The 26,472-nt window shown below is 45.4% G+C and overlaps 1 protein-coding gene across 2 annotated transcripts in view; it reads right to left on the bottom strand.

Annotated features, from left to right (window-relative positions):
* Positions 1-26,472, bottom strand: part of CLTC (clathrin heavy chain) — a 281,360-nt gene that overhangs the window by 45,780 nt on the left and 209,108 nt on the right. For both annotated transcript variants that reach the window (XM_029611533.1, XM_029611534.1), the window contains exons 17-21: positions 2,461-2,695; positions 2,129-2,251; positions 1,812-1,957; positions 1,265-1,448; positions 806-998 (exon numbers count right to left, since the gene is read on the bottom strand). In XM_029611533.1, the coding sequence (XP_029467393.1) occupies positions 806-998; positions 1,265-1,448; positions 1,812-1,957; positions 2,129-2,251; positions 2,461-2,695 (881 nt within the window). The remainder of the gene's footprint in view (positions 1-805; positions 999-1,264; positions 1,449-1,811; positions 1,958-2,128; positions 2,252-2,460; positions 2,696-26,472) is intronic.

Raw genomic sequence — 26,472 nt, 5'->3', positions numbered from 1 at the left:
TAGTACAATGGAACAAACCCACTTAACCTCAGGTTCTCCCTTCATTTCTTCTACAGTAAGGATCTTCTGTTCTTATTCCATGCTTCTTGAATTCTATTACTGTTTTTGTCTCCACTGCCAGGGCTAGTCTTTTCATTAGGTAAACTAGGCAGTTGCCTAAAGTGCCAAAAGTTTGGAATGGCAAAATCTCACCAGCGTGAGGTTCAAAAAGGATGTATACCAGCATCAATACCACTCACGTGTTGGAGCTGCCACCAATATGCAAGTTGGGGGAGGGGATGCATGACTGAAGGTTTTCCTAGGATACCAAATACTCTTGAACTGGCCATGTCCACTGCAAGTCCATTCTATGCATCCCATTCTATTCCATGAAGAAATATTTTCTAACCTTTCTCTCGAGTCTATCACTCTCCTACTCCTCTTCCTTCCACCCCCCATTACCTTATACCATGAATTCTAAAAGCATCCTTTCTTCTGAAAAAGATTTGCATTTTGTGCATGATTTAGACTTTTCAGATATCTAAATCTCTCTCCTGTAGGGTAGACATATTTAGGTCTCCAAGTCTCATCTCATATGGCTTTGGGTTTTTGGTTCAGACCTTGCACCATTTTTGGTCTTCCTACAGCTGTACACCATACTCTGAATAATTCACCACAGTCTTTCAAATCTGGTTGCAATGTCAAATCACATCACTATAATTTAAAGTAAATGCAGCAGAAACATTTTTAAAAATTAAGATTCTATTTTCAGGCATTTTGATACATGGTTAATAGAATTAAAAACAAACAATGAAAAGTCTCCTACCACCGGCATTAGCAGCCTGAACAACTTCCATGTAAGAAGAAGGATCATCTGCTTTGATATAGGAGTCAATAGCTTCCTTGACCATTCCCTTCTGCAGCTGTGCCTTTGCCAACTGGCTCCATACAGCTGGTTCATTGCAGCGTTCAGCAAACTCATAAGCACGGTCCAGGTTTCCAATGTGTTCAATCAATACCTGCAAATCAAAATCAAATGCTTTACAAATTATAGAAGGATCAGCTCCTAAACACATTCCCATTCTTTTTCTGCTTTACAATTTTCTAGGACACTTAAAGAAAATCTTCTACCATCCACCACACAAAAATCAATGGACTAGAATGTAAATAGTAGTCAATATATTCAGTAACTTAAATCTCTCTATACCAAATTTAGAAAATATCCATCAAGGCAAAAAAAAAAAAAAAAAAAAAAGTTTTCCTCCATGGGTGCAAAAATTCCTACCTGCACAGCAGAAGTGTTGACATCAAACTTCCTGAAGATAGCAAAGGCCTCCTCAAAAAGTTCATTACTGATGGCAATATTGGCAATATCTGGGGCATCATAATTGTCCAGGCGATTAATGTACTCCATAACACGAGTGCGGTCAGCCTTGATGGCGGTGAGAATGAGGAGGTTCTGTAGATTTCTGCAGTACAGAAAAAGACCTGAATAGTCAGATGAACAAGCAGTACTTCCTCTATGACACTGAACATTTTGATTCCAGGGTGTTAAGGCCATTTTCTGATAATGTATAGTAATGCCTCACCTTTTCATATCCTACACCAGAAGGGGGAAAGATGAGGAAACTTGCTGTAAAGTAATAATGCTATTCCTATACCTCAAGGTTACTCAAATCTGTTACCCATGGATAAAGAGGAAGCCATAAACTTGTGTTAATAGCAACCACAGTTATACTGCAAATAGCACAGCAAGTTACAATCCTGAGCACACAGAGACCAAGCCCCCTGCATACAGCTGTTTGTGCGATGAAATTCTCCCAGTGTTGTACCTGTGCTCACTGAAAACAGAGTTGTCCAAGACAATTTTCTCCAGCAGTTCAATGAGTTCATTGGGAAGATCTGCAGTCATGAAGGCTTTTACCGTAACTGACACCTCTTCAGGATCCTGAGTTTCAGACAGCGCTGTCTGCACCACCTGTAAAAAGGAAACATGGAACTGCTCGGCACGCAGGAGAATCGATATATAAAGTCTGGGTCAGTGGAAAGGGAATACCACCAAAGCAGGGATTATAGGAAATCAGCCAAGACAAAAATTTTAGGACAGTGATAGATACAAAAAAAAAAAAAAAAAAAAAAAGACAGCTACCTGATCAATAAGAGGCCTCCTGTAAGGGTTGCTTTCCAGAAGGACACTGGCCCAGAGTTCAGGGTCTTTACGACGCACTAGATAACGAGATAAGCTCTTGAACAGAGAGTTTTCATTGCACACCTGGAACCATAAAAGGAAAGATTAACACAAAAAACATTCCCCTCCCCCTGCAAAATGTATTCCCCATCATAAGGAGGTATACTTATCACTAACCATTTTAACAAATAAGATTGCTCACATCATTTATGCCTACATGATCTACTCTCAGTCATCTGTGTTGTTCTTCAGATCTGAACCATTATCATTACTGAGCCACAGGATATACCTACATTAATAAGTTCCATGTCACACTGGCCACGCTCATAAGCTACACATGCCAGGTGTGGGTCTCTCTTTTCACAGTACTTCCCAACCACACGGCTGTCATAGTAGGGATTCTCACGGAGAAATCTTTCTGGATTATTGTTGCTGTCGATGTAGATTTTGGCTAGTGCATTATGGGTAGCAGGCTCCTCACAACCCTCATGGATTCTAGATTCCAGCCAGGGTAGCAAGAGTTTCAACCTAGGGAAACACACACAAATTTGGATTCACATTGTTTTCTTCTTACCATTAGAATAAATATTTAACACAACTGGTTTAGTTACTGAAGACTGACCTTTTAAAAAAAATCTACCACACCCAAGTATTCCAGGCAACCATTTTATAAAAGACATTTGAGACCTTTTGAAAGACCAATATCCTTGGATTTTGAGAATTGTGGGTCTTTAATAATGCAATGCATTTTTGTTTTATGATGTACTAAGAGCAAAATTCTCTGGATTTATTTCCTCTCTCTCACCCTCAGAGGGAGCATTTAAGTGTCACTCTTCACTTGGACAGGATGCAGGCTCACCTCCTTCCTTGAAAACAGCAGTACTAACTGGATTACTCATGCTATAGAATTGTTCATCACCTCAAGTTATCACCTTTATTGAAGAATTTAGAAAAGTTCTAAGGGGGTTGGGGGCCCAATGGTAGCTTAAGTGAGAGCTCCTGACCCCACCAGGAAAAAAAAAAAAAGATCACTAGGTCAAGGCAGATGGCTATCTGCAGATAAAAAAAATCTCAGGCTACATACTTGTGAGTAGGGGAAGTATAGGGATGGCTACCTAAAAGAAATATGTACTTTTGGCAATTTTCCTATAAGAAATCAGGAGGGGAAGCAAGCAAGGCACCATGCAAGAAGAGTGAGATGGCCACAGTTCACCAGAAATCAGATCTGATCATTCTAATGCAGAGAGCATGCTGACAGTGATATACCAACTAGAGCCGAATTCAGAGAATAGTTCTGCGAGCTCCAAGCTGACATGAAAAGCAATAAACAGGATGGTTGACTTTAGAGGAGATCACAGAGCTGGGTCGGAGGATGTCAAACCTGCATGGATGCCCACATGGAGTCCCTGAAACAATTGAGTGACCAATGCAAAGCACACCAGACTGAGCAGGGGGAACAGAGATAAGTTGAAGGATAAGAAGAATACAGCCCGGAGATGTAGTCTGCACTAAGCAGATTGCCATAGAACACCGAAAACGAGGATTGTAAGACTGATCAGTGTATGCAAAACCATACTGAGAGCACGGGAGAAGGAAGAATCAGAGCCTGTGATAAAGTTAGATTGGGCGCACTGCGTGCTGAGCCAGTGAGTGCGGGATAAAGTTGTATGCTTCCATAATTATGCATTCAAAGAAAAGATATATAATGCAGCTGGGAAGCATAATACCTGGCAATGGGAGGGAAATTCTATTGTGATATTTGCTGATCTGGCTCCAGGTACATCGAGAAAGCGGCAAGAGATAAGAACATAAGAAATTGCCATGCTTAGTCAGACCAAGGGTCCATCAAGCCCAGCATCCTGTTTCCAACAGAGGCCAAACCAGGCCACAAGAACCTGGCAATTACCCAAACACTAAGATGATCCCATGCTACTGATGCAATTAATAGCAGTGGCTATTCCCTAAGTAAACTTGATTAATAGCCGTTAATGGACTTCTCCTTCAAGATGAGAGATTACAGCAGTGTTAAAGAGGAGATCAGATACTACTGGCTCTACCCATTTAGATTATTTGCTATTAATGTCATGCCTTCCAGGGTAAAGTCTCAAGTGGAGGCAGAACCCATTCTTAAAATGGCTGGTTTCCAGATCTCTCAGAGCCCGAAGGTATCGCAGACTGCCGCATTTCAGAGACAGGATGGAGGCAGTCCAGAGAAGGGCGACCAAAATGGTGGGTGGTCTCCATCGAATGACTAATGAGGAGAGGTTGAAGAACCTGAATATGTATACCCTGGAGGAGAGGAGGAGCAGGGGTGATATGATATAGACCTTAAGAAAAGTTTTAATGATCCATGGTCGTCAACAAACCTTTTCCATTGGAAACAATTTAGCAGAACTAGGGGTCACGATTTGAAACTCCAGGGAGGAAGATTTAGAACCAAAGTCAGGAAATATTTCTTCACTGAGAGGGTGGTGGATGCCTAGAATGCCCTTCCGGAGGAAGTTGTGGAGACTAAAATTGTGAAGGATTTCAAAGGGGCATGGGATAAACACTGTGGACACCTAAAGATTAGAGGATGGGAATAAACAAGCTTATCCGGCACGGAGTGGCGGTTGCTGTCCTTGGCAGAGACATGGGGGAGGACTGCACGGAGCAGCAGTTACTACCTTGGAAAGCTTGCTGGGCAGACTAGATGGACCATTTTGCTCTTTTTCTGCCGTCATTACTATGTTACTATGATTGATGTTGGAGAGAGACTTCTGCATCCTAGCACCCTTGTGCTTTCAGCTTCTGACAGTGAGCTCACCACTAACCAGTCTTTGTGGTGCTAGGAAAATTCCCTTCCTTAGATGATCTGGCTGTAATCATCACTGCAGTCAGGAGAAGATCTTCAACGGCAGATAGAGCTGAATTGAATAGTCCAGAGACTGCGGGTTCCACTGAGACAACAGGGAGTGCTGAAGAGGACGCATATGTGCTCTCGCCCATGGTACCACTTCCAGGGTTGCAGGCATTAAACCAAGTATATGTAGGAAGTACCACACAGTCAGGCACGGAGTGTTCATCAATAGATGTAGCTGTGTCAACTTCTGAATGCAAGCTTCCGACAGGAAAACCTTGCCCTGTTTCGTGTCAAACCAAATCCCAAGATATTCCAATGACTGAGCAGGCTGAAGGCTGCTCTTGACCAAGTTCACAACCCAGCAGAGCTCCTAGAACAGGGAGATCACCTTGTGGGTCATCAGGTGGCTCTCCTCCAGCAACTTGGCTCGAATCAGCCAGTCATCCAAATATAGGAGTATTAGGATCCCATTCTCTCAGTTCTGCTGCAGCTATCACTATTACCTTGGAAAAGGTCCTGGGAGCAGTGGCCAGACCAAAATGCAGTGCCTGAAATTGATAATGGCATCCCAAAACTGCAAACTACAGAAAGCGTTGATGCTCTAGTTGAATGGGAATGTGAAGATACATGTCTGAGAGGTCCAAAGACATCAGAAATTCCCCCGACTGTACCGCTATTATCACCTAGCGCAAGGCCTCCATACAAAAATGAGTCACCAGCAGATAGTTGACACTTTTGAGATCCAGAATGGGACAAAAGTATCCCTCTTTCATGGGCACAACAAAAACTGAATCGCCCCATATTTTCATTAGACATGGGCACCAGAATCACAGCTCTCAAACTGAGGAACCTTGCCAATGTATCTTCCACTGCCTGCTTCTTCTGTAGGGAGTGGCAGGGAGAGAGACCACAAACACGTCCTTAGGAATACTGTGAAACTCCAGCGCATATCCTTCTCATATCACCTCCAGGACTCATTGATCAGATGTGATCTTGACCCGCCTCTAATAGAAGAGAGAGTGTCATCTCCCTCTCTCATGCTCCTTGGGGTGGGTCAGCAAACCTTCATTGAGAGGCTCAGGAAGATCACTACCCAAGCCCACACCCCTTCTGGGCTGTCTGGGACGAAAGGACTGGCTTATCTCAAAAAAAAAAAAAAAAAAGCGTCTTCTGAAAGGTCACACCTCAATAAGGTCGAAAACGATTGGATCCCCTAACACGATCTCTCATGCTAAAAGAGCGTGGCATCTGTTTCTTATCCTCCAGTAACCAAGGAACGAGAGATTCACCCCACTTACTGGCCAGTTTCTCCAACTAGCTCCCAAACAAGAGTGAGCCTTTAAAGGGCAATTTTGTGAGGTTAGCCTTGGAGGTCGCATCGGCCAACCAATTTCTCAGCCATAACTGATGCCTGGCCGCTATTTCCGAAGCCACCCCTCTGGCTGAGGTGCGGACCAAACCATAGCCTGCATCTGCCAAGAAGGCAGCTGCTAGATCCATAACTGCCCTGGAATTCACCCCAGAGTCATCCACCTCTTGAGAGAGAAGTAAACAAGAGTGAGCCACCAGGGAACAACAAGAAGCTAAATGCAAAGTCATTGCCACTGCTTCAAATGCCTACTTAAGTATAGTTTCAATGCTCCTATCATGTACATCCTTCAAGGCCACTCCTCCCTCCACAGGGATAGTCGTCTGCTTGGAGACTGCACATACAAGCACATCCACCTTCGGAAAACGTAAACGCTCTCTCACCACCGGATCCAGAGGGTACAGGCCTTCCAAAACCCAACCTCCTTTGAAATTAGTCTCTGGGGTGCCCCACTCAAGATCAATCAATTCTTGAATGACCAAAAATGGGATTTTTCTTCAGCTCAGACATGGAATCTGCCTCAGGTACTCCCATTTTCAAGGTCTGGGAAATCAGGACCAGCAGTTCATCTCTATGGAAGAACCATAGCATAGTCCTATACAGTTCTAATCCTGGAGGAATTTCACCATCCTCGGGTAAGTCAGGATCAGCATCAACATCCGTGCCATCCAGATCTCTATTGAGTTATCCTGCTGCCACTCTAGGAGTACTCAGAGCTTACCAGTAGGTACAGGCAAGGTTTGCACCTGCGACTCTACCCTGGAGTATTGGATAGGGCGGAGGACTGCAATCCCTGGAAAAATTCTATCCATAAAAATGTAGAAGTATCCAGACCAGGAGGTACCTGAGGTGTACTCACTGAACTGCTTTCCCCCGCTGAAGAACCAGTTAGGGGAGTTCCCAAAATCAGATGCCCCACCTGAAAAGTCTTTACCCAGACCTACATCCGGTGGGAAGAGCCAGGTTTAGTGAAATCAGAGGAAAATAATTCTCCCTGAGCCTTCAAACAGCACTGGCACAAGTCAGCAGGCACTCCTGGTTGAGATGTCCGAATATGACAGGCAGTGCAAAGAGAAAGGCGCTTACGTTTCTTAGATATAGGCGCCATTAGACTGGCAGCAACTGGAAGCGTGCGACTAGGAGTTTGGATACCAAAATTTCTAGGCATCCAACCTAGGCGTCCAAAAATTAGGTGTTCCATGCCTATGCACCTTAAAAAGTTAAGCGCACAGCAATCCTCAACATGTGCGCACAAGTAAGCAGCCAGCCACTTAAGGCGCCACTTAACTGGACGCACAAACTATTAGGCCTTCCTAAGAGTCCAAAAACTGGACACACAAACTTGGGAGACACAGCTAGATGTACACAGACAATCCTGTAGAAAGCAGCCTAAAGAAAGTGTGCGAAACAGCATTGAGGCCTACCATGCGACGTGCAGTGTAAAACCTCACAGCGGGGCCTAGCCTACACAGGCTGCTCACATCCCTCCACCTCCCACAGAGCAGGACGAACATTGGAACAGTGCGCTGAGCACAGAGACCAGGGGAAGGAGGAAAGCCTACAGAGAAAAAAAAAGCCTCCTCCTGTGTCCATTTTTTTTTTTTTTAAACTTATATGGCTGAGTATAGAGACTGTCTCCAGCTGTGAGGGGAGAGGGCATTTGCAGTCAATGCCACGCTCAGCTTCCTGCACCTGGTGCCTTTCAGCTGCTTAACAGCTAAGTCCACACTGGCTGAAAAACCAGCTACTAGGCCAAGGCACTCATCTGAGGGACCACGGAAATCACCTCAGGAATTCTCAACTGGGGAGGGACCATTTGGTATCACCGCAGGAAAGCGAGGCAAATTTTCCTTATTTCTCCTTTTTTCAAATCAAAACAATCCCCAGTATTTATTTATTTATTTTTAATTTTTATATACCGACATTCTTACATCCGATGTAAATCATACCGGTTTACATTAAACAGAATAGCAGAAAATAAATTTCCATAGTAGGGAGATGCACGTCCACCATCTGCTGGAGATGGAGAATATTGGCAGGCTGTCATTGCAGGAGTATATATATACTGTGACATCAGTTTGCTCCATCTCCATCTGCTGGTAGAGGTGCATAACCCCCTTGTTGTGGATTCATCTGATTGGAGGCTAAGAAAAGACAAATTAAAGATCTACAGAAGAAGCATAAGGAGGATTGCTCTTCAAAAACACTCAAAACAGTTGCACTTGGCAAGGGAGAGAACGCAGAGTGCAAGTTAATGATATTGAAAAATCAATGTGTTTTTCTAAACAGCAATATGAGCATGGAGGACAAGTAGGCTTGTTGCTTGCCAAGGCAATCTGAACTAAGAACATTCAGTTCTATATGGAATTCAAGACGGGCAAGGGAATATAAAACAAATACCTACAGATTAATAAAATGCTTGCCTCACATTTTGCTAGCTTTCATCAGGCACCACAGAAACCAGAAGAGCTTGCAATAAGTTCCTTTTTGAACCCTTTGGTGCTGCTGTGCCTTATGGCAGATAAGGCGGAGTGTTTGACAGCAGAAATTACCCCAGGGAGGTTGGAAAAGCCATTAAGGGATGGGAAAAGCCCAGGTCCTGATGGGTAGCAGACAGAGTTCTACAAGGCCTTTTCGGATCTACTGATCCTCTCGTTGTGCATGTCTACCTACGAACCCTGGGACCAAGGGTGGGAAACCTCACAGAAGCTTTGCTGGTGCTGATTTACAAGGTTGCAAGAGACCCATTAGAGTGTCCTTCATACACACCCATTTCACTCATCAATACTGACATTAAATTGTTAGCAAAGGTTTTGCAATTCTGGCTGGAGGAAGTGATGCTAGCTTTGGTCCATGGGGATCAAATAGGTTTTATTAAGAAAAGGCTGTCTACCAAAAATAAAATGATTGTTTAAAATATTACACTTAGCCTCTCAAAAGGCGGTGGCAGGGGCAATTATATCAATGGATGCAGATATAGTCTTCAGCTGGGTACCATGGTCATAATCGTTCACTGTGTTAAAGCATTTTGGGTTTCCAGAGATGTTTGTCTCCTGGATATGCGCATATTATACTGCTCCAACTGCTAGGGTAATATAAAATGGAATACTCTCAACCTCCCTTCAATATAGGTAGAGAAACGAGGCAGGAATATCCCAGGTCTCCACTATTATTTGACCTGATTATAGAACCATTAGCACAGGCCCATCAGGAAGTCAAAAAACAGAGGGCTTTTCGTTTTATAAAGAGTGCCATAAGATCTCACTATATGCTGATGATGCCTTAATATACCTGACTAATTTGTCAAAATCTTTATCAGCACTAATGGATCTTAGAAACGTTTAGTGCTATTTCAGGATATGTAGTTAACTATTCCAAATCTGAATTATTGTTGGTGGGCCCAGCTAGGAGACATCTGCAGGAGATAGATAACTTTCACGACTCCAGGGAGGGGTATTTGGATACCAAAGACATATGTAAAGCTGCATAAAGATAACTATCCGATCTTTCAGAAGATAAATGCAAGCTTACAGAACAGTTCTTTGTTGCCAATATCTCTTCTAGTTGGCATCAATTTGATAAAGATGGCTACTTTACCAAGACTGATGTACCCTTTTATGCATCTTCCATGCAATTTTCCAATGAGTAGCACAACAAGTCCTTAAGAGGGAAGATATCTAGCTTTATATGGAAGGGTAAACCCCAACAGATTAAATATGATGAAATTGTCAAGCATGTAGGATAGCATGTCTGCAGATGTGGTTAGGTTTGGTTAGGTTAGCCCCCCCCCCCACCCCAAGTCATGGCTCTAGATGGAAGAGGGTGGGGCGAGAGGATGTAGTTTAGGATCTTTATTGCATTATGCAGCCTACATCCAATACATACAGGCAAAGCATAAAAAGGCATCAAATATTAGCTCATATGCTTACAGTGTGGAGATTAAACAAACAGAATATCAAAACAAATGTCCCGAGGTCCTACATGTCCTCCTTATCGCAGAACCCTGACTTTTCACAACATACCTTTTCCTCCAGACACAGAGATGGGAGGAGGTAGGACTGTTTTTTTGGGCAGTTAGAGTATGGGAGATTTAAAACTTCACTGAGTTGATGGGAGAGTTTCAAGTACTGGGCATAACAAGGTACTTATATTTACAGTTGCAAAAAGGCCTATCACAGTATGTAACCAATAATGAAGATCTAGAAGAATTTGAGGGACTAGAAGGGGTGTTATGTTGCAAAAAATTAACTAGTCATCTAATCGTGCTATATATTACAATTCGATCAGAGATTTGAGGCTGGACTGGTGGCTAAGCTTATACATCAGTGGAACACAGTCAACATGGATTTACCCAAGGGAAGTCTTGCCTCACAAATCTGCTTCTTTTTTTTGAAGGGGTTAATAAACATGTGGATAAAGGTGAACCGGTAGATGTAGTGTATTTGTCAAATGCCTTCTGAATATCCAAAGTCCCTCATGAGAAGCTTCTAAGAAAACTAAAAAGTCATGGGATAGGAGGCAATGTCCTTTCGTGGATTACAAACTCGTTAAAAGACAAGAAACAGAATAGGATTAAATGGGCAATTTTCTCAGTGGAAAAGGGTAAACCAGTGGAGTGCCTCAGGATCTGTACTTGGACTGGTGCTTTTCAATATATTTATAAATGATCTGGAAAGGAATACAATGAGTGAGATTATCAAATTTGCAAATGACACAAAATTATTCAGAGTAGTTTAAGTCACAAGCGGATTGTGCTACATTGCAGGAGGACCTTGCGAGACAAAGATTGGGCATCCAAATGGTAGATGAAATTTAATGTGGACAAGTGCAAGGTGTTGCATATAATAGGGAAAAATAACCCATGCAGTAGTTACACGATGTTAGGTTCCATATTAGGAGCTACCACCCAGGAAAAAGATCTAGGCATCATAGTGGATACTACTTTGAAACGGTCGGTTCAGTGTGCTGCAGCAGTCAAAAAAGCAAACAATGTTAGCAATTAGGAAGGGAATGATGAGTAAAACAGAAAATATCACAATGCTTCTGTATCGCTCCATGGCAAGGCTGCACCTTGAGTACTGTGTACAGTTCTGGTCACCGCATCTCAAAGAAAGATATAGTTGCACTGGAAAAGGTACAGAGAAGGGCAACTAAAATGATAAAGGGGGTGGAATAACTCCCCTATGAGGAAAGGCTAAAGAGGTTAGGGCTGTTCAGCTTGGAGAACAGATGGCTGAGGGGGGATATGATAGAGATCTTTACTGTTTAACGGTTTTTATTAGCTTTTAAAAAAACATAACAATGAACAATTAACAAACAGGAGGAGAGAGGTTGGCTCTGACTCTCATCCCCCAACAGCAATCGCCTACTCCCTCCCCCCCCCCCACCCCACCCACCCCCAGATCCACAGGAAATTCAGGAGTCACACATAAAAGTGTACAAGGTACATCCAGCAATCCAACCAAGGCAAATTTAGATTCGGAACGCCCACATGGGATCACTCATTTAGGATAGAGCTACGGACACGGTGTGAGAGAGACTGCAAGTAAACATTCCAAACATCAAGAAATCGCTTATGACGCGGAGAAAGCCGCATAAGCGCTGCATCCAGGAGCATCATCCGATGAAAGCAATTGCACCACGTCCAATACGATGGTGGTATCAGGTCCCGGCAATGCAATAAGATGACCTTCTTATTCACAAAGCTTGCTTTGTAGGTAAGCAAGCAAGGTCCCAAACCCCGAACCTGTAGTGGAGAAATGCAACCAAAAAGTATCCACTGGGGGGGGGGACATTGGGATACGGACCCCCAATAGTGTATTTAAATATCTGACCACCTTAGTCCAAAGAGTAAGTACTGTAGGGCACTCCCAAAAAGCATGGGACAGCGAACCACTCGGGTGGCCACAGCGTACACAGGCGGGGGAAGAAGACATTTTTAAATAGAAAGTCCCTTGTGCCGAAATGTAGCTTCTATGTAAAAATTTGTATTGCATTTCCCTAAAATAAGAATTCACCGAGATTTGGGAAATTCGCTTAAAGGCAGCTTTAAGTATAGACACAGAAATAAAAAAAAACCCTTCTCCATTCCAACGCTCCACCAAGACAGAGCAGGTATCCACCACAGCTCCTTTTCAAAGGAGAAAACGGCAGCCAGGGATTGGAAATGGGAGACTTGTCTAACATCTGGGGGGAGGGAACCCATGTAATGTTGTAATTGTAAATAAGGAAAAACCTCAGTTGCAGCTAGGGCATAAGTCTCCCGCAATGTAGCAAATGACATAAGCCTGCCCTCTAAATCGAGCACATGCCCCAACACTTGTATTCCCCGATCATGCCAGCTCAGATATGCCACTGTTTGAGAACCCGGAGTAAAATCGGGGTTCCCTCGAATGGGCAAAATATAGGCACAAGTACGCGGAGTTTTTAGCAGTCTCGTAAGCTTGTGCCAGGACATTATAATGGGCCTAAGAAGGGGACTTTGTACCAAATACGAGGGCAGGGCAGCTACCGGAGCCTGCAGGACAAATTTGAGAGACAGGGAGGAAGCCAATTCACCATCAGCAGAAAGATTAATAGCGATAGAGCTATCCATCAACCAGTCCCGCATCACTCGCAAGTTACTGGCTAGATTATAAAGAGCTAGATCAGGGACCCCCAAGCCCCCACATCCACACCAAGGGAATACGAGACTTCCCTCCCCGCCAGTTAAACTTACGCTGAGCTTTGTCTAATTGCCTAAGTTCTGCCATACGTAAGTGCAGAGGTAGGTTCTAAAATATAACCATTTGGGTAATATATTCATTTTAAAAAGGTGGATCCGCCCTCCCAACGATATGGGTAAGTGAGCCCACATAAGCAATTTATCTTGGGTATAAGACAGTAAGGGAAGCACATTCAATTTATATAAATGGGATAGGTCGTGGGGTATATGGATGCCAAGATATTTAAAGGAGGGCCCCGCCCACTGGAGAGGGAAGTCATCACTCCAGGCCTCTTGCAGAGAATCTGGAAACGCCATTGCCACAGACTTAGCCAAATTTAAGCGCAGGCCCGAAAAGATTCCAAAGGCCCAAAAAATCTGAAGCAATGGATGAAGGGACTGGCGAGGATTCGTAAGGAAGACTAAAGTATCATCCGCAAAAGTGGCATATTTGAAAGTAGAATTTTGAAAGCGCATACCTTTAACCATCTTTGCCAACTGTATTTTCTGTAACAAGGGTTCAAGTTGAAGAACAAACAGTAAGGGGGAAAGAGGGCATCCCTGCCTGGTGCCTCGGGTGATGGAAAAGGCCTCGGAGCATGAGCCATTCGCTATAACCGTAGCTTCAGGTGACTGATAGAGGAGCCGGACCACATTCAAGAACAAGCCCTCAAATCCCATCTTCTGCAGTATCCAAAAAAAGATATCCCCACTCCACCCTATCAAATGCTTTTTCAGCATCAAAACTCACCACCAGAAAGGGCTCGGGCATTAGTTGGCACAGACATAGCCGCCAGCACCTTCCGGATATTAGTCAGGGCATGCCGTCTTCGGACAAACCCCACCTGGTCAGTTCCCACCAAGGAGGGCAATATATCGGAAAAGCAGTCTGCCATAACTTTGGCCAACAATTTTTGATCAAAATTTAACAAGGAGATGGGTCGGTATGAGTCAGGCGCTAAGGGGTCTTTCCCCTGTTTATGAATGAGAGTAATATGAGCTCTATTAATGTGGTCTGGATACTCCCCAGCAGAAGACAAAGCAGTAATAGCTGACAACCAATGGTGGCCCCACCAGGTCTAACATACATTTATAAAATTCTGCACCATACCCATCAGGACCTGGGGCCTTGAGAGATTTGGCCTTCCTAACCACCGAAGTAACTTCAGATAAAGTAATTGGCCTATTGAGGAAGGTTTGTTGATCCGGGGTCAAACATGGGAGGAGCAACTGCTCACAGAAACGGGTACAGGCAGAAACATCCCACCCCTCACAGGTGTAAAGAGAGCCATAATACTCCCGGAAACGGCGCAAAATATCAGCAGTGGTGAGCAAAGTTCGACCGGATGCCGAGCGCACAGCCGGAATATATTGGGACTTGCGAGTCGCTCTAATCACGTTTGCAAGCATCTTGCCCGCTTTATTACTATGTTGATAAAGTTTGTATTGATAGTATAAAAAGCTTTTCCGGGCTCTTTGGTGTAATAAGGTATTAAGCTCCCCCTGGACAGTAAAATAACGGACCCTAGCAGCATGAGAGTTAGAAACATTTAACTGGGTTTTGACCCTATTCAGCTGAGCAGTGAGCGTTAAGATTCTATGATTAATAACTCGCTGCCGGTGAGCCATATAGGAAATGATGTCCCCTCGCAAAACAGTCTTGGCAGTATACCAAAACAGGGCAGGTGTTTCAACATGTTGTGCATTATGGGTGGAAAAGTCCAGCCAACGAGCTCGAAGGTACTCCTGAAATTTGACATCATTTGCTAAATAAAAGGGGAATCTCCATGAAAAGGAGGCCGGTCTCCCCCAACCTGCAGTTCCAGACATGCTGGAGCATGATCAGAAACAACAATTTCTCCAATAGACACATCCGCCACCCGAGCAAGGTGGTGCGCACTTACAAGAAAATAATCAAGGCAGGACAAAGTGCCATGTGCCCGGGACATGTGAGTAAAGTCTTTTTCACCGGGGTGTAAGAGACACCAAATATCCACCAGGTGGAGAGAGCGCTCTAGAAAGGAAGGTCCCCTCCCAAATCCTGCCCTAGAATCTGAAGATCTATCAAGTTGCGCATCCCGGATCGTGTTAAAATCTCCCCCCATCAGTAGGCAGCCCTCCGCATATGGTAACAAGCGCTCATAGATGTCCCTAAAAAATTTAGGACTGTAATTATTGGGGGCACAGATGTTGCAGAGAACTACATCAGCCTGTTGTAATTTGGCCACCAGAATAACATAGCGCCCTAAGGGGTCCTTAATAGTAGTATGAACCTGAATAGGGACATTCCTACCTATCCAAATAACTACTCCCGCAAATTTAGAGGTGCCGGAGGCATAATAAACCTCTCCACCCCAGCACCTACTTAATTTATCATGCTCGGTGTCAGTAAGATGGGTTTCTTGTAAGAATGCTATGTTCGCCCACTTATGCTTAAGATGAGAGTGTATCTTGGACCGCTTAATGAGTGAGTGAATCCCACATACATTCCCATGTGATTACATTAACAACATTACTAGAGAGAAATCCAGAAAAAACATTCCAAAAGAAACTCAATGAACCATATTGACAGCAGAGATCCTCCCAGCCGGGATCTCCCGCCACCTGATGCTGGAGAATGTGAAAACAGTGTCAATATGTGGACCCAAGTGATAAAAATGCGCCCTGTGGATCAAACACATACTCACCCCCCCTCCCCCCCCCCCCCCCAACCTTCGCAACCCCACATGCAAAGATATCCCTGACACTCCTCCTTTGAGATCACTGCCATGCTGGCATATCACACCCCCACCCGCATCTGAGCATACCTATGGAGAACCATAGCAAGGTTACTAATCACATCAAAGAAGAGGTAACTTAGCAATAATAGCCCAGCAGACACAGAAGGAAAAAACAACAGATAACAAACAGGTACTTCCCCAGGAGGTATATAAGCAATCATAATCTCACCCAGGAGGTGGAATACAAACAATTGTAAACCACCTCCCTGCTCTTAAGAGTACCCAAGTCGTCTCAGCAGAGAAGGGAAGAGAAAAAACAGAAAAACTCAGTGGAAATGGCAAAGAAAAGGTCCCATGAAAGTCTGGTGAGAAAAAATGAGTCCGGAGTGAACTATGGCAGCGCCGTATGTCTCCAGGGAGAAGGCCAAATAATTGACAGTGCACTGTTCAGCGTCCAAACGCCGTTTGTAGCCCCAGTTAAAACTCTGAGCTCCGGTAAAAATGAGAAGAAAAAAAAAAACACAGCATAGCCGATGTCTGGGTCCAATCAACCCGGATCCAGAAGTCTCTGGGACCTTTAGGGCTGTGCGCCGCAAAGCCAGCCACAACAAGGGCCTCTACCAAGGTCAGGAAAAAAAAAAAAAACAATCCTGAAAATCCGAAGATGGACACTGGAATCAGCCTAAATCAAAGGCCCCTACCACTCAGAGGGCAAACGTAGAATATTCAGTCCAGGCTGACAGGCTAATCCGGCTTAGTAGCGGTGGCAGTTGATCCCAACTCCTGCAGCAATAGCTTAGCTTCCTGGGGGGATGTATACCAGGCTACTCCAGACTCCCTCACCACTCTCAATCGAGCCGGATACAACAAGGAGGCGCAAATTCCCCACGCCAGCAATTGAGAAAATATGGGAGCCATGGCCTTTCTCTGAGCTGTAACAGTGGCCGAAAAATCTTGAAAAATTAGAATTCTGTGATTGTCATACTGCAAAGTTCGCCCCTTCCACATAGCATCCAAAATTTCCTGTTTGTGCGCATAGTTGAAGATTTTGGCCACTACCACTCGTGGTTTGGGGGCATCTGATCTCCGGGCCCCCAACCTGTGTGCCCATTCAATGCGCAGGTGACCATGCGCTGAGGAAAGGGAAAGCTCCTTGATTAGCCAATTTTCAAGTAGGGCTGGGAGAGACAGCTCATCCAGAGACTCAGGTAAGCCCACAAAGCGCAAATTTGATCTTCGGGATCTATTTTCAAGATCCTCAATTTTCGCAGAACACTTGTCCAGTTCTGCCTGCAGGACTTTAATGTTTAGCTGAGCTGCCTGGAGGCCATCTTGGTTCTCGGACACACGGTTTTCTAGCGCAGTGAAACGGCCCTCAAATCTGCTTAAGTTCGCAGATATATCAGCGACCGCCGCAGAGATAACCTTTAATTTGGGCCCCAGTGCTTCCAACACTGCTGTTTTTATCTCAGCTATCGCCGGGATGGAAGGCCCGTCTCCCGAATCTGCGGCGGCCATATCAGGTTTCAGGGAGGGAGGGAGGAGCAGCCTCTTTCCCTTTATCTTTCACCTGCCACATGGGGTGAGCCGGCATACCAAGCAAGCAAGCAGAGAAAGTACAAAATATGTTCTGGCTGAAAAAACTTTAAAAAACTGAGAGAGATCTTTAAAATCATGAGAAGTCTTGAACGAGTAGATGTGAATTGGTTATTCACACTTTCAGATAATAGAAAGACTAGGAGGCACGCCATGAAGTTAGTAAGTAGCACATTTAAGACTAACTGGAGAAAATGTTTTCACACAACGCACAATTAAGCTCTGGAATTTGTTGCCAGAGGATGTAGTTTGTGCAATTAGTGTAGCTGGGTTTAAAAAAAGGTTTGAATAAGTTCTTGGAGGTGAAGTCCATTAACTGCTATTAATCAAGTTGACTTAGGGAAAGTAGGGTTGCCTATCTGTAACAGGTGCTCTCCCAGGACAGCAGGATGTAGTCCTCACATGTGGGAGACGTCACTGGACGAGCCCCATCACGGAAACATTTGTCAAAATTTCTAGAACTTTTGACTGGCACACTAAGCATGTCTAGCATGCCATAATCCCTGTAGCCACAGGGGTCTCCCTTCAGTCTCATTTGTAGCAAAAGGTGCGAGCGAAAAAATAAAATAAAACGTTTCGAACCCAACTCTGCGGGGTGGGTTTCGTGAGGACTACGTCCTGCTGTCCTGGGAGAATACCTGTTACAGGTAAGCAACTCTGCTTTCTCCCAGGACAAGCAGGATGGTAGCCCTCACATGTGGGTGATTAGCAAGCTACAGGCTGACTCATATTTGATTGGACCAACAGCATACAACTTGTACCACAGGCACAGCAACTGGCATATTGTTGGGAAAAATGAGGCAGCCTGAAAACCACAGTAGTTTGGATGCGGAAGGAGTTGGGATTATACTGGAAATAAATTCAAGACGGTTTGGCCAAAGGCAGAGTCTTGGCATCCTTCCTTGTCCAGGCAGTAATGTGCTGCAAATGTGTGAAGAGAGATCCATGTTGCAGCTTTACAAATCTCTGCAATCAGTACTGAATGATAGTGTTCTACTGAGGTTGCCATGGCTCTTACTGAGTGCACCTTCACTCATCCCTAGAGAAGAAGGCCTGCTTTGTTATAGCAGAATTCAATACAGTCTGCTAGCCAATTGGAGAGAGTATGTTTGCCCACTGCAACTCCTGGTTTGTTTTTATCGAAGGAAACAAAGAGTTGGGTGGATTTCCTATGGACTGCAGTGTGGTCTAGGTAAAATGCAAGTGCATGTTTACAGTCCAAGGTGTGTAAAACCCTCTCGCCCTGGTGAGAGTGGGGCCTTGGGAAAAAGGTGGGCAAGACTAAAGTGATTTAAGTTACCTTGGGAATGAATTTAGGGTGAGTACGGAGTACCACTCGGTCATGTAGGAACCTTCCCACCGCCACTCACAGCTCCCTTGGTACAGCACCTTCCCCCAGCCCCCCCTCTTCTCCCCCTTTATACTATACCCCCCCTCCTCCACTTGCCATATGTACAGTAATATAATGAACGCCTTATACTGTGTACAGCACCCCCCTCCCACCCTGCCCCACTTTACCCTGTATCCCCCTTCCCTAATGCTGCTCCCTGCATACCCCTGCCACCTTTCGCATCCCTCTCATCCCCTCTTCCTCCCCCCTTCCCCTGTGCGCTTCCCCCCCCCACCGCCCTATCCCTAGAATTGCTTCCTTTTGTACATAGTTGATTTTGTCTAATATGGTTTTTATATGTAATCTCTTATCAGTTCATTTCGTCTATTTAACCATATTAACTGTGACGCTCATTGGCTCTACAGTAAAGTTACCTTACCTTTTTATCTAACTATCCTTCCTCCACCTATCATTGTAATTTCCTCAGTTACCTGTAAACCGACATGATGTTTTTACGAATGCCGGTATATAAAAGTTATAAATAAATAAATAAAATAAATAAATTGTATAGGGTAAGTATGTGACAAGTGCTTGTAACTCACTAATCTTTCTAGCAGATGTAATGGCTACTAGGAAGAGGACTTTCCATGTAAGAAAGCAAATGTTGCTTACCTGATGTAACAGGTGTTCTCACAGGACAGCAGGATGTTAGTCCTCACGAATGGGTGACATCGAGGATGGAGCCCACCACGGAAAACTTCTGTCAAAGTTTAAACAGAACTTTGACTGGCCCCTACTGGGCATGCCCAGCAAGGCACTGACCCTGCAGCCAGCAGGGGTCTCCCTCCAGTCTGATTTTCAAAGCTACAGGCAGTGCCTAAAAAGTAAAAACAAAACGAACCCAACACCGCGGGGTGGCGGGCGGGTTTCGTGAGGACTAACATCCTGCTGTCCTGTGAGAACACCTGTTACATCAGGTAAGCAACATTTGCTTTCTCACAGGACAAGCAGGATGGTTGTCCTCACAAATGGGTGAGTACCGAGCTGAGGATGTCCCGACTTGCACCAAATGCACCCAACGACGTGCAAGAGGCACAACAACTGGGGTGGAATTTGGTAAGGGCATCCGCACCCTACCGGGAAGGTGGAAGGGTGTTGGTACATCATGTTGGAAAAAGGTTACGCAAGACAGATTGGCCGAAGATGGAGTCCTGTCTTCCAGCTTTGTCCAAACAATAGTGGGCTGCAAAAGTATGGAGAGAACTCCAGGTTGCAGCTTTGCAGATGTCAGGAAGCGGCACCGATCGAAGGTGTGCCACCGAAGTCGCCATGGCCCTCACAGAGTGTGCTTTTACACAGTCTTGAAAAGGAATGCCAGCTTGCTGATAGCAAAAGGAAATGCAGTCCGCCAACCAGGAGGAAAGAGCCTGCTTACCCACAGGTTGTCCTAACTTGTTAGGATGGAAAGAGACGAATAATTGAGTGCTCTTTCTGTGAGAAACTGTACGGTCTAGATAGAATGCTAGAGCCCGTTTACAGTCTAGGGTATGCAGAGTCTGTTCTCCGGAGTTGGAGTGGGGCCTGGGAAAAAAGATAGGTAGTATGATGGATTGATTGATGTGAAACTCCGATACTACCTTAGGTAAAAATTTAGGGTGAGTGCGGAGTACCGCCCGGTCCTGCAGGAGTTTAGTGTAAGGCGGATAGGTGACTAAGGCCTGTAACTCACTAACCCTGCGAGCTGAAGTGACAGCTAAAAGGAATAATACCTTCCATGTGAGATACTTTAATTCACAGGAGTGTAGAGGTTCGAAAGGTGGTTTCATTAGCCGACCAAGAACCAGATTAAGGTCCCAAGATGGGGCCGGAGGACGTAAGGGTGGCTTCAGATGGAGCAAGCCTTTAAGAAAGCATGTTACCAGGGGTTGTACTGAAATAGGGACACCCTGTATGCCTTTATGGAAAGCGGCTACTGCACTGACATGCATCCTAATGGAAGAGGTTTTAAGACCCGATTCCGATAGATGCCATAAATAGTCCAAGAACTTAGAGATTGGACAGGAAAGGGGATCAAGGGACTGGGAAGTGCACCAAGATGTGTACCTTTTCCATTTATATGAATAGGATCTTCTGGTGGAGGGCTTTCGTGAAGCTATCAGGACACGAGAAACCGAATCCGAAAGGTTAAAAGGCTGAAGGACTAACCTTTCAACATCCATGCCGTCAGGGACAAGGCTTGGAGGTTGGGATGGAGGAGGCATCCGTCGTTCTGAGTGAGCAGATGCGGATCCGTTCCCAGAGGGATGTGCCTGCTCCCCCCCACCAAGACTTGAAATTGGTCTTTTTAAATCCAAATCCCTACAAGTCTGCCTCGTATATGCCCCTCCCGGTATACTTGAACAGGACCCATCCCCCCTCATTGAATACATCACCGACAACATTAAGCCGAACACACCCGCAGTGATACTCGGAGATTTCAATCTTCATGTAGACACCCACCCCAACACACCTGCCTGTGAAACACTACTTGTCACCCTCAAAGCCCTGGGCTTCAGTCAGCTAATATCCGAACCCACACAAAGCTGGTCACACACTCGACCTTCTTTTTGTTAACACAAGCATCACAGTACCTCAAGCACCCGTCACCACCCCCATCCCCTGGTCCGACCATTTTCTCATCAATGCCCACCTCATCTTCAATACCGACACACCGAGTACAAGTTCACACAAAAAAACCATCTCCTTCCGTAAAACATGCCCTTCGGAGGAACTCTCCCTAGCCTTCAGCAAAGTAAACGAAAACCTCGACCTAACAAACCCAGACACCGCTCTACTATCATGGGATAAATCTATTTCCAATATAGCCAATGACTTTTGCCCCACCATCCACAAAATTATAACACCTACACGTACCGAGAAAAAGCCATGGTACACTATTGAACTAAGAAAACTGAAACAAGACCTACCTACAAAGGAACGTACCTGGCGCAAACAACCGACACCCGCACACAAAATGGCCTACAAACATACACTGCATACATACCGACAAGCAACCCTCCACACCAAACGTGATTTCTACGCAGCAAAAATCCATAACTATAAATTCAATCCAAATGCCTTATTCTCCTTCGTTGCAGAACTCACAAAGTCCCCTACTCCATCCTCCCAAGAGGTAAACAGTATAGAGAAATGTGAAAAACTAGCCGATTACTTTAAAAGTAAAATATCCAAAATTCTTACCAGACTCCCCTCCAACCCCGCCCCCACCGACCTACTACCCATCGACAACAAAATTAATCTAGACTCCCTTGACACCACCTCCGTGAAGGAAGTTGAATCCATACTAAAAAAGATGCGACCAGCCACTCATATCGCAGACATCATCCCATCAAAAATCCTCCTCACTATTCCCTCCGCCATTGCGAAACCAATAGCACAAATCATCAACTGCTCCATCACCTCTGGGAAAGTCCCCGACCCACTTAAACTTGCCATCGTGAAGCCTCTACTAAAAAAACCCACCCTCGACCACAATGACCCTGCAAACTACAGACCCATATCCAATCTGCCTTTCTTATCTAAAATCATGGAGAAAGTGGTTAACACACAACTCACCGATTTCTTAGAAGAAAACAATATTCTTCATCCTGCACAATATGGATTTCGTAAAGATCGAAGTACTGAAAAACTCCTACTTGCTATAACGGATACCATCCTCAAAGGCATGGACCACAGCCAATCATACATACTTGCCCTTCTCGATATTTCAGCCGCCTTTGATACAGTGAACCATCAAATCCTAATATCACGCTTAGCAGAGATAGGAATCTCAAACACAGCCCTAGCCTGGTTCTCCTCATACCTCGACCACCGAAAGTACTTAGTCAAGCTTGATAATATTGAATCCGCTCACATTCCCCTTACACAAGGCGTACCCCAAGGCTCCTCTCTATCGTCCACCCTTTTCAATATATACTTACTCCCACTATGCCACCTCCTCTCTAAACTTGGACTAAAATTCTTCTTATATGCAGACGACGTTCAAATACTCATTCCCATCCAGAAATCCATCAATGAAACCCTTCAATACTGGGAATCTTGTCTGACATCCATCAATTCCCTCCTCTCCAATCTACACCTAGCACTCAACGCCTCTAAAACTGAAATCCTTATCCTAGCAAATCAACCAATCGACTCAATCCATCAAATGATTCAAAACGCCTCACTAGCTCACACACTACCCCCCAGTGTCAGAGATCTAGGAGTCTCCCTAGACAATCAACTAAGCTACAAATCCCACATTAAATCACTACTAAGAGGGGGCTTCTATAAACTCCAAATCCTCAAAAAACTGAAGCCCCTCCTCCACGCCCACGACTTCCGTACTGTGATGCAAACCACTATACTAACCAAACTCGACTACTGCAACTCCCTCCTCTTAGGCCTACCAGCATCTACCATTCAACCCCTCCAAATCCTCCAAAACACCATGGCAAGAATCCTCACAAACACCAGAAAAACAGACCATATCACTCCCATTCTCCAGGACCTCCATTGGCTCCCCATCGCCTTCCGTTCCCAGTACAAAACACTCACCATCCTCCATAACACTCTATACAATAACAACTCACCCTGGCTTGAAAATATGCCACAATTCCGCCAAGCTAATCGCCCCACGAGAAACTCCCTTGCTGGCACTCTCCAAATCCCCTCACTTAAAATTGGGCACCTTACCACTACCAGAGATAGAGCCTTCTCTATTGCGGGCCCCACACTTTGGAACTCCCTCCCCGTCCACCTCCGCCTAGAACCATCCCTGAGCCACTTCAAAAAAGGAATCAAAACATGGCTCTTTAGACAGGCATACCCCAACTCCTCTCAATCCTAATTTTGTCCTACGAACCACCTCAGCTCACACTCAGCCTTCATACCACCCCTCCCTGTTTCCTTCCCTTGCACTCCTAGCCCCCCTTTACCCCTCCCTCTCACCCCCTAGCAACCCCTCCCTCAAAGTACCCCCGTGCCTTACTGTACCCCTCTTCACTCTACCCCACCCGCCCCTCTCCCCCTGCTCCCTCCCTCCTTTCTCCCCCCCCACTAGCTTTTAACTATACATATGTGCACTTGCCTCCTTACTGTAAATAAGCCCTCATATGCTAATTTCTCAAGTGTACATGCCTCGCTTAATTTGTTTATAAGTTCTTTTGCATATTTAACCCTAACTTGAATGCAAAAAGTTGTAATTCTGCTGTTGACTCTCTTCCTTTGTATTTTGCATATTACCCAGTTAGCCCCTCCCTTGTTCATTGTAATTTCCCTTCTCAGTTACTTGTAAACCGACATGATGTGTCCTACGAATGCCGGTATAAAAAAAAAGTGTTAAATAAATAAATAAATAAATAAAATCCTGAAGAATGGGAAACCACACCTGGCGTGGCCAGTGGGGTGCTATCAGGATCATAGTTCCTCCGTCCTGGCGAAGCTTCACGAGAGTCCTTGACAGAAGAGGAAGTGGAGGGAATGCATAGAGCAGACCTGATGACCACTTGAGGGAGAAGGCATCCCTCGGCCGAGAGTGCTGGCTCCAAATGAGAGAGCAGTAATTGTCTACTTTGTGGTTCTGAGGGGACGCAAAGAGATCTATGTGGGGAGAACCCCACTTGTGAAATAGAGAGGTCGCTACCAGAGGATCGAGTGACCACTCGTGTGGTTGGAAGACCCGGCTCAGCTGATCTGCCAATACATTGTCTACTCCCGGCAGGTAAGTGGCCCTGAGGTACATGGAGTGGGAGAGGGCTTCTGCCCAAATCTGCGCAGCTTCCTGACACAGAAGGAAAGAGCCTGTGCCTCCCTGCTTGTTTATGTACCACATGGCCACTTGGTTGTCTGTCTGGATTAAGATTATCTGATTCGAAAGACGATCTTTGAACGTTCTGAGCGCGTAACGGATTGCTCGAAGTTCCAAAAAATTTATCTGGTGTTCGGCTTCCTCTGGTGACCATAACCCTTGGGTTTGGAAATCATCCACATGAGCCCCCCAACCGATGTGGGAAGCGTCGGTGGTCAAGATTACTTGTGGATCTGGTAGGAGAAAAGGTAAGCCCTGAAGGAGATTGATTTGAGTCGTCCACCAGGTTAAAGACAGGCGAAGCGCTTGTGTAACTGCGACTATGGAGGACAGGCGCTGAGAAGCTTGAATCGATTGGTGTCGCAGAGTCCATTGTGTTACTCTCATGGCTAGTCGGGTCATGGGAGTGACTTGAACTGAAGATGCCATGTGTCCTAGGAGAATGAGGAATTGGCGAGCCGTGGCCGTGTCTTGAGACTGGAGCTGGCGAGCTAGGGACATGAGAGTTTGGACCCGCTGCAGCGGAAGGTAGGCCTTTGCCTGTAAGGTGTCCAAGTCTGCCCCAATGAAAGATAAGGTTTGAGATGGGACTAAGCAAGATTTCTCGTAATTGACAAGAAACCCTAAGGAAAGGAGTGTGTTGATTGTCAATTTTAGGGAGGAGTGGGCAATCTGAGGGGTGGAGGCCCTGATTAGCCAATCGTCCAGATAGGGGTAGACGTGGACACCTTCCTTCCTGAGGAATGCTGCTACCACTACGAGGCATTTGGTGAAGACTCGTGGAGCAGATGCCAGACCGAAAGGTAGTACTCGGTATTGATAATGGTCACGGCCTACCAGAAACCGCAGATACTTGGGATGGGATTGTGTTATCGCAATATGGGTATAAGCATCCTTTAGGTCGAGGGAGCACAGCCAATCTCCCCTTTGCAGCAGAGGGAGTAGCGCACCCAGGGTTACCATCTTGAACTTTTCTTTTTGAAGGTACTTGTTGAGGGCCCGAAGGTCCAAAATGGGACGTAGTCCCCCTGACTTCTTTGGAATTAGGAAGTACCTGGAGTAGAATCCCTTGCCTCGTTGAGAGGGAGGGACGGGTTCTATAGCATTTGATTGCAAAAGAAGGGATACTTCCTGTTGTAATTGAGTCAAGTGGCTGGATAGACTCCATGCTTGAAGAGGCGGGGAGTCTGCCGGAAGAGTTATGAAGTTGAGGTGGTAACCCTGTGTGATAATTGCCAGCACCCACTGATCTGAGGTAATCTGTATCCAATGCTGTAAAAAGTGGCACAGACGACCCCCCACAGGGATGTCGGGAAGTGGGATGTGGCATGTGCTCCGTACCGGGAAGTCAAAGGCCTGCCGCAGGCCCAGGAGGTGGGGCCACAGCAGGTCTTTGTTTTCGAGGTTGGCGTGGCTGAGGTCTAGTGGAGGATCGAGCCGGACGAGGCCTAGCCGACGGAGGATAATAACGACGTGGCCGAAAGAAAGACTTTTTAGAGTCCTTCTTAGGTGGTGGTTTGGAGGATACCTCAGATGGAACAGACGAAAGTTGCTTCAACGTCTCGTGGTGATCCTTCAATTCTGCCACAATTTGTTGAATCTGTTCTCCAAACAGATTGTCCCCTAAGCAGGGTAAATCGGCTAGACGATCCTGGACCTCTGGGCGAAGGTTAGATGACTTTAACCAAGCCCAACGTCTGGCTGAGATGGCAGTAGCTGAGACTTTTGTGGAAGCATCGAAGATATCGTAGGCCGTTCTGATCTCGTGCTTCCCAGCCTCAAATCCTTTGTGAAGAAGGGCTTGAAGCTGTGGCTGGTATTGGTCCGGTAACGTGTCAGCGTAGTCCTGCATCTGTTTAAGGATGGCTCTGTTGTATTGAGTCATGTAAAGTTGGTA

This window comes from Rhinatrema bivittatum, chromosome 8 (assembly GCF_901001135.1).
Source record: "Rhinatrema bivittatum chromosome 8, aRhiBiv1.1, whole genome shotgun sequence".
In the NCBI taxonomy this organism is placed as follows: Eukaryota; Metazoa; Chordata; class Amphibia; order Gymnophiona; family Rhinatrematidae; genus Rhinatrema; species Rhinatrema bivittatum.
This window is presented reverse-complemented; position numbering and strand designations above follow the sequence as displayed.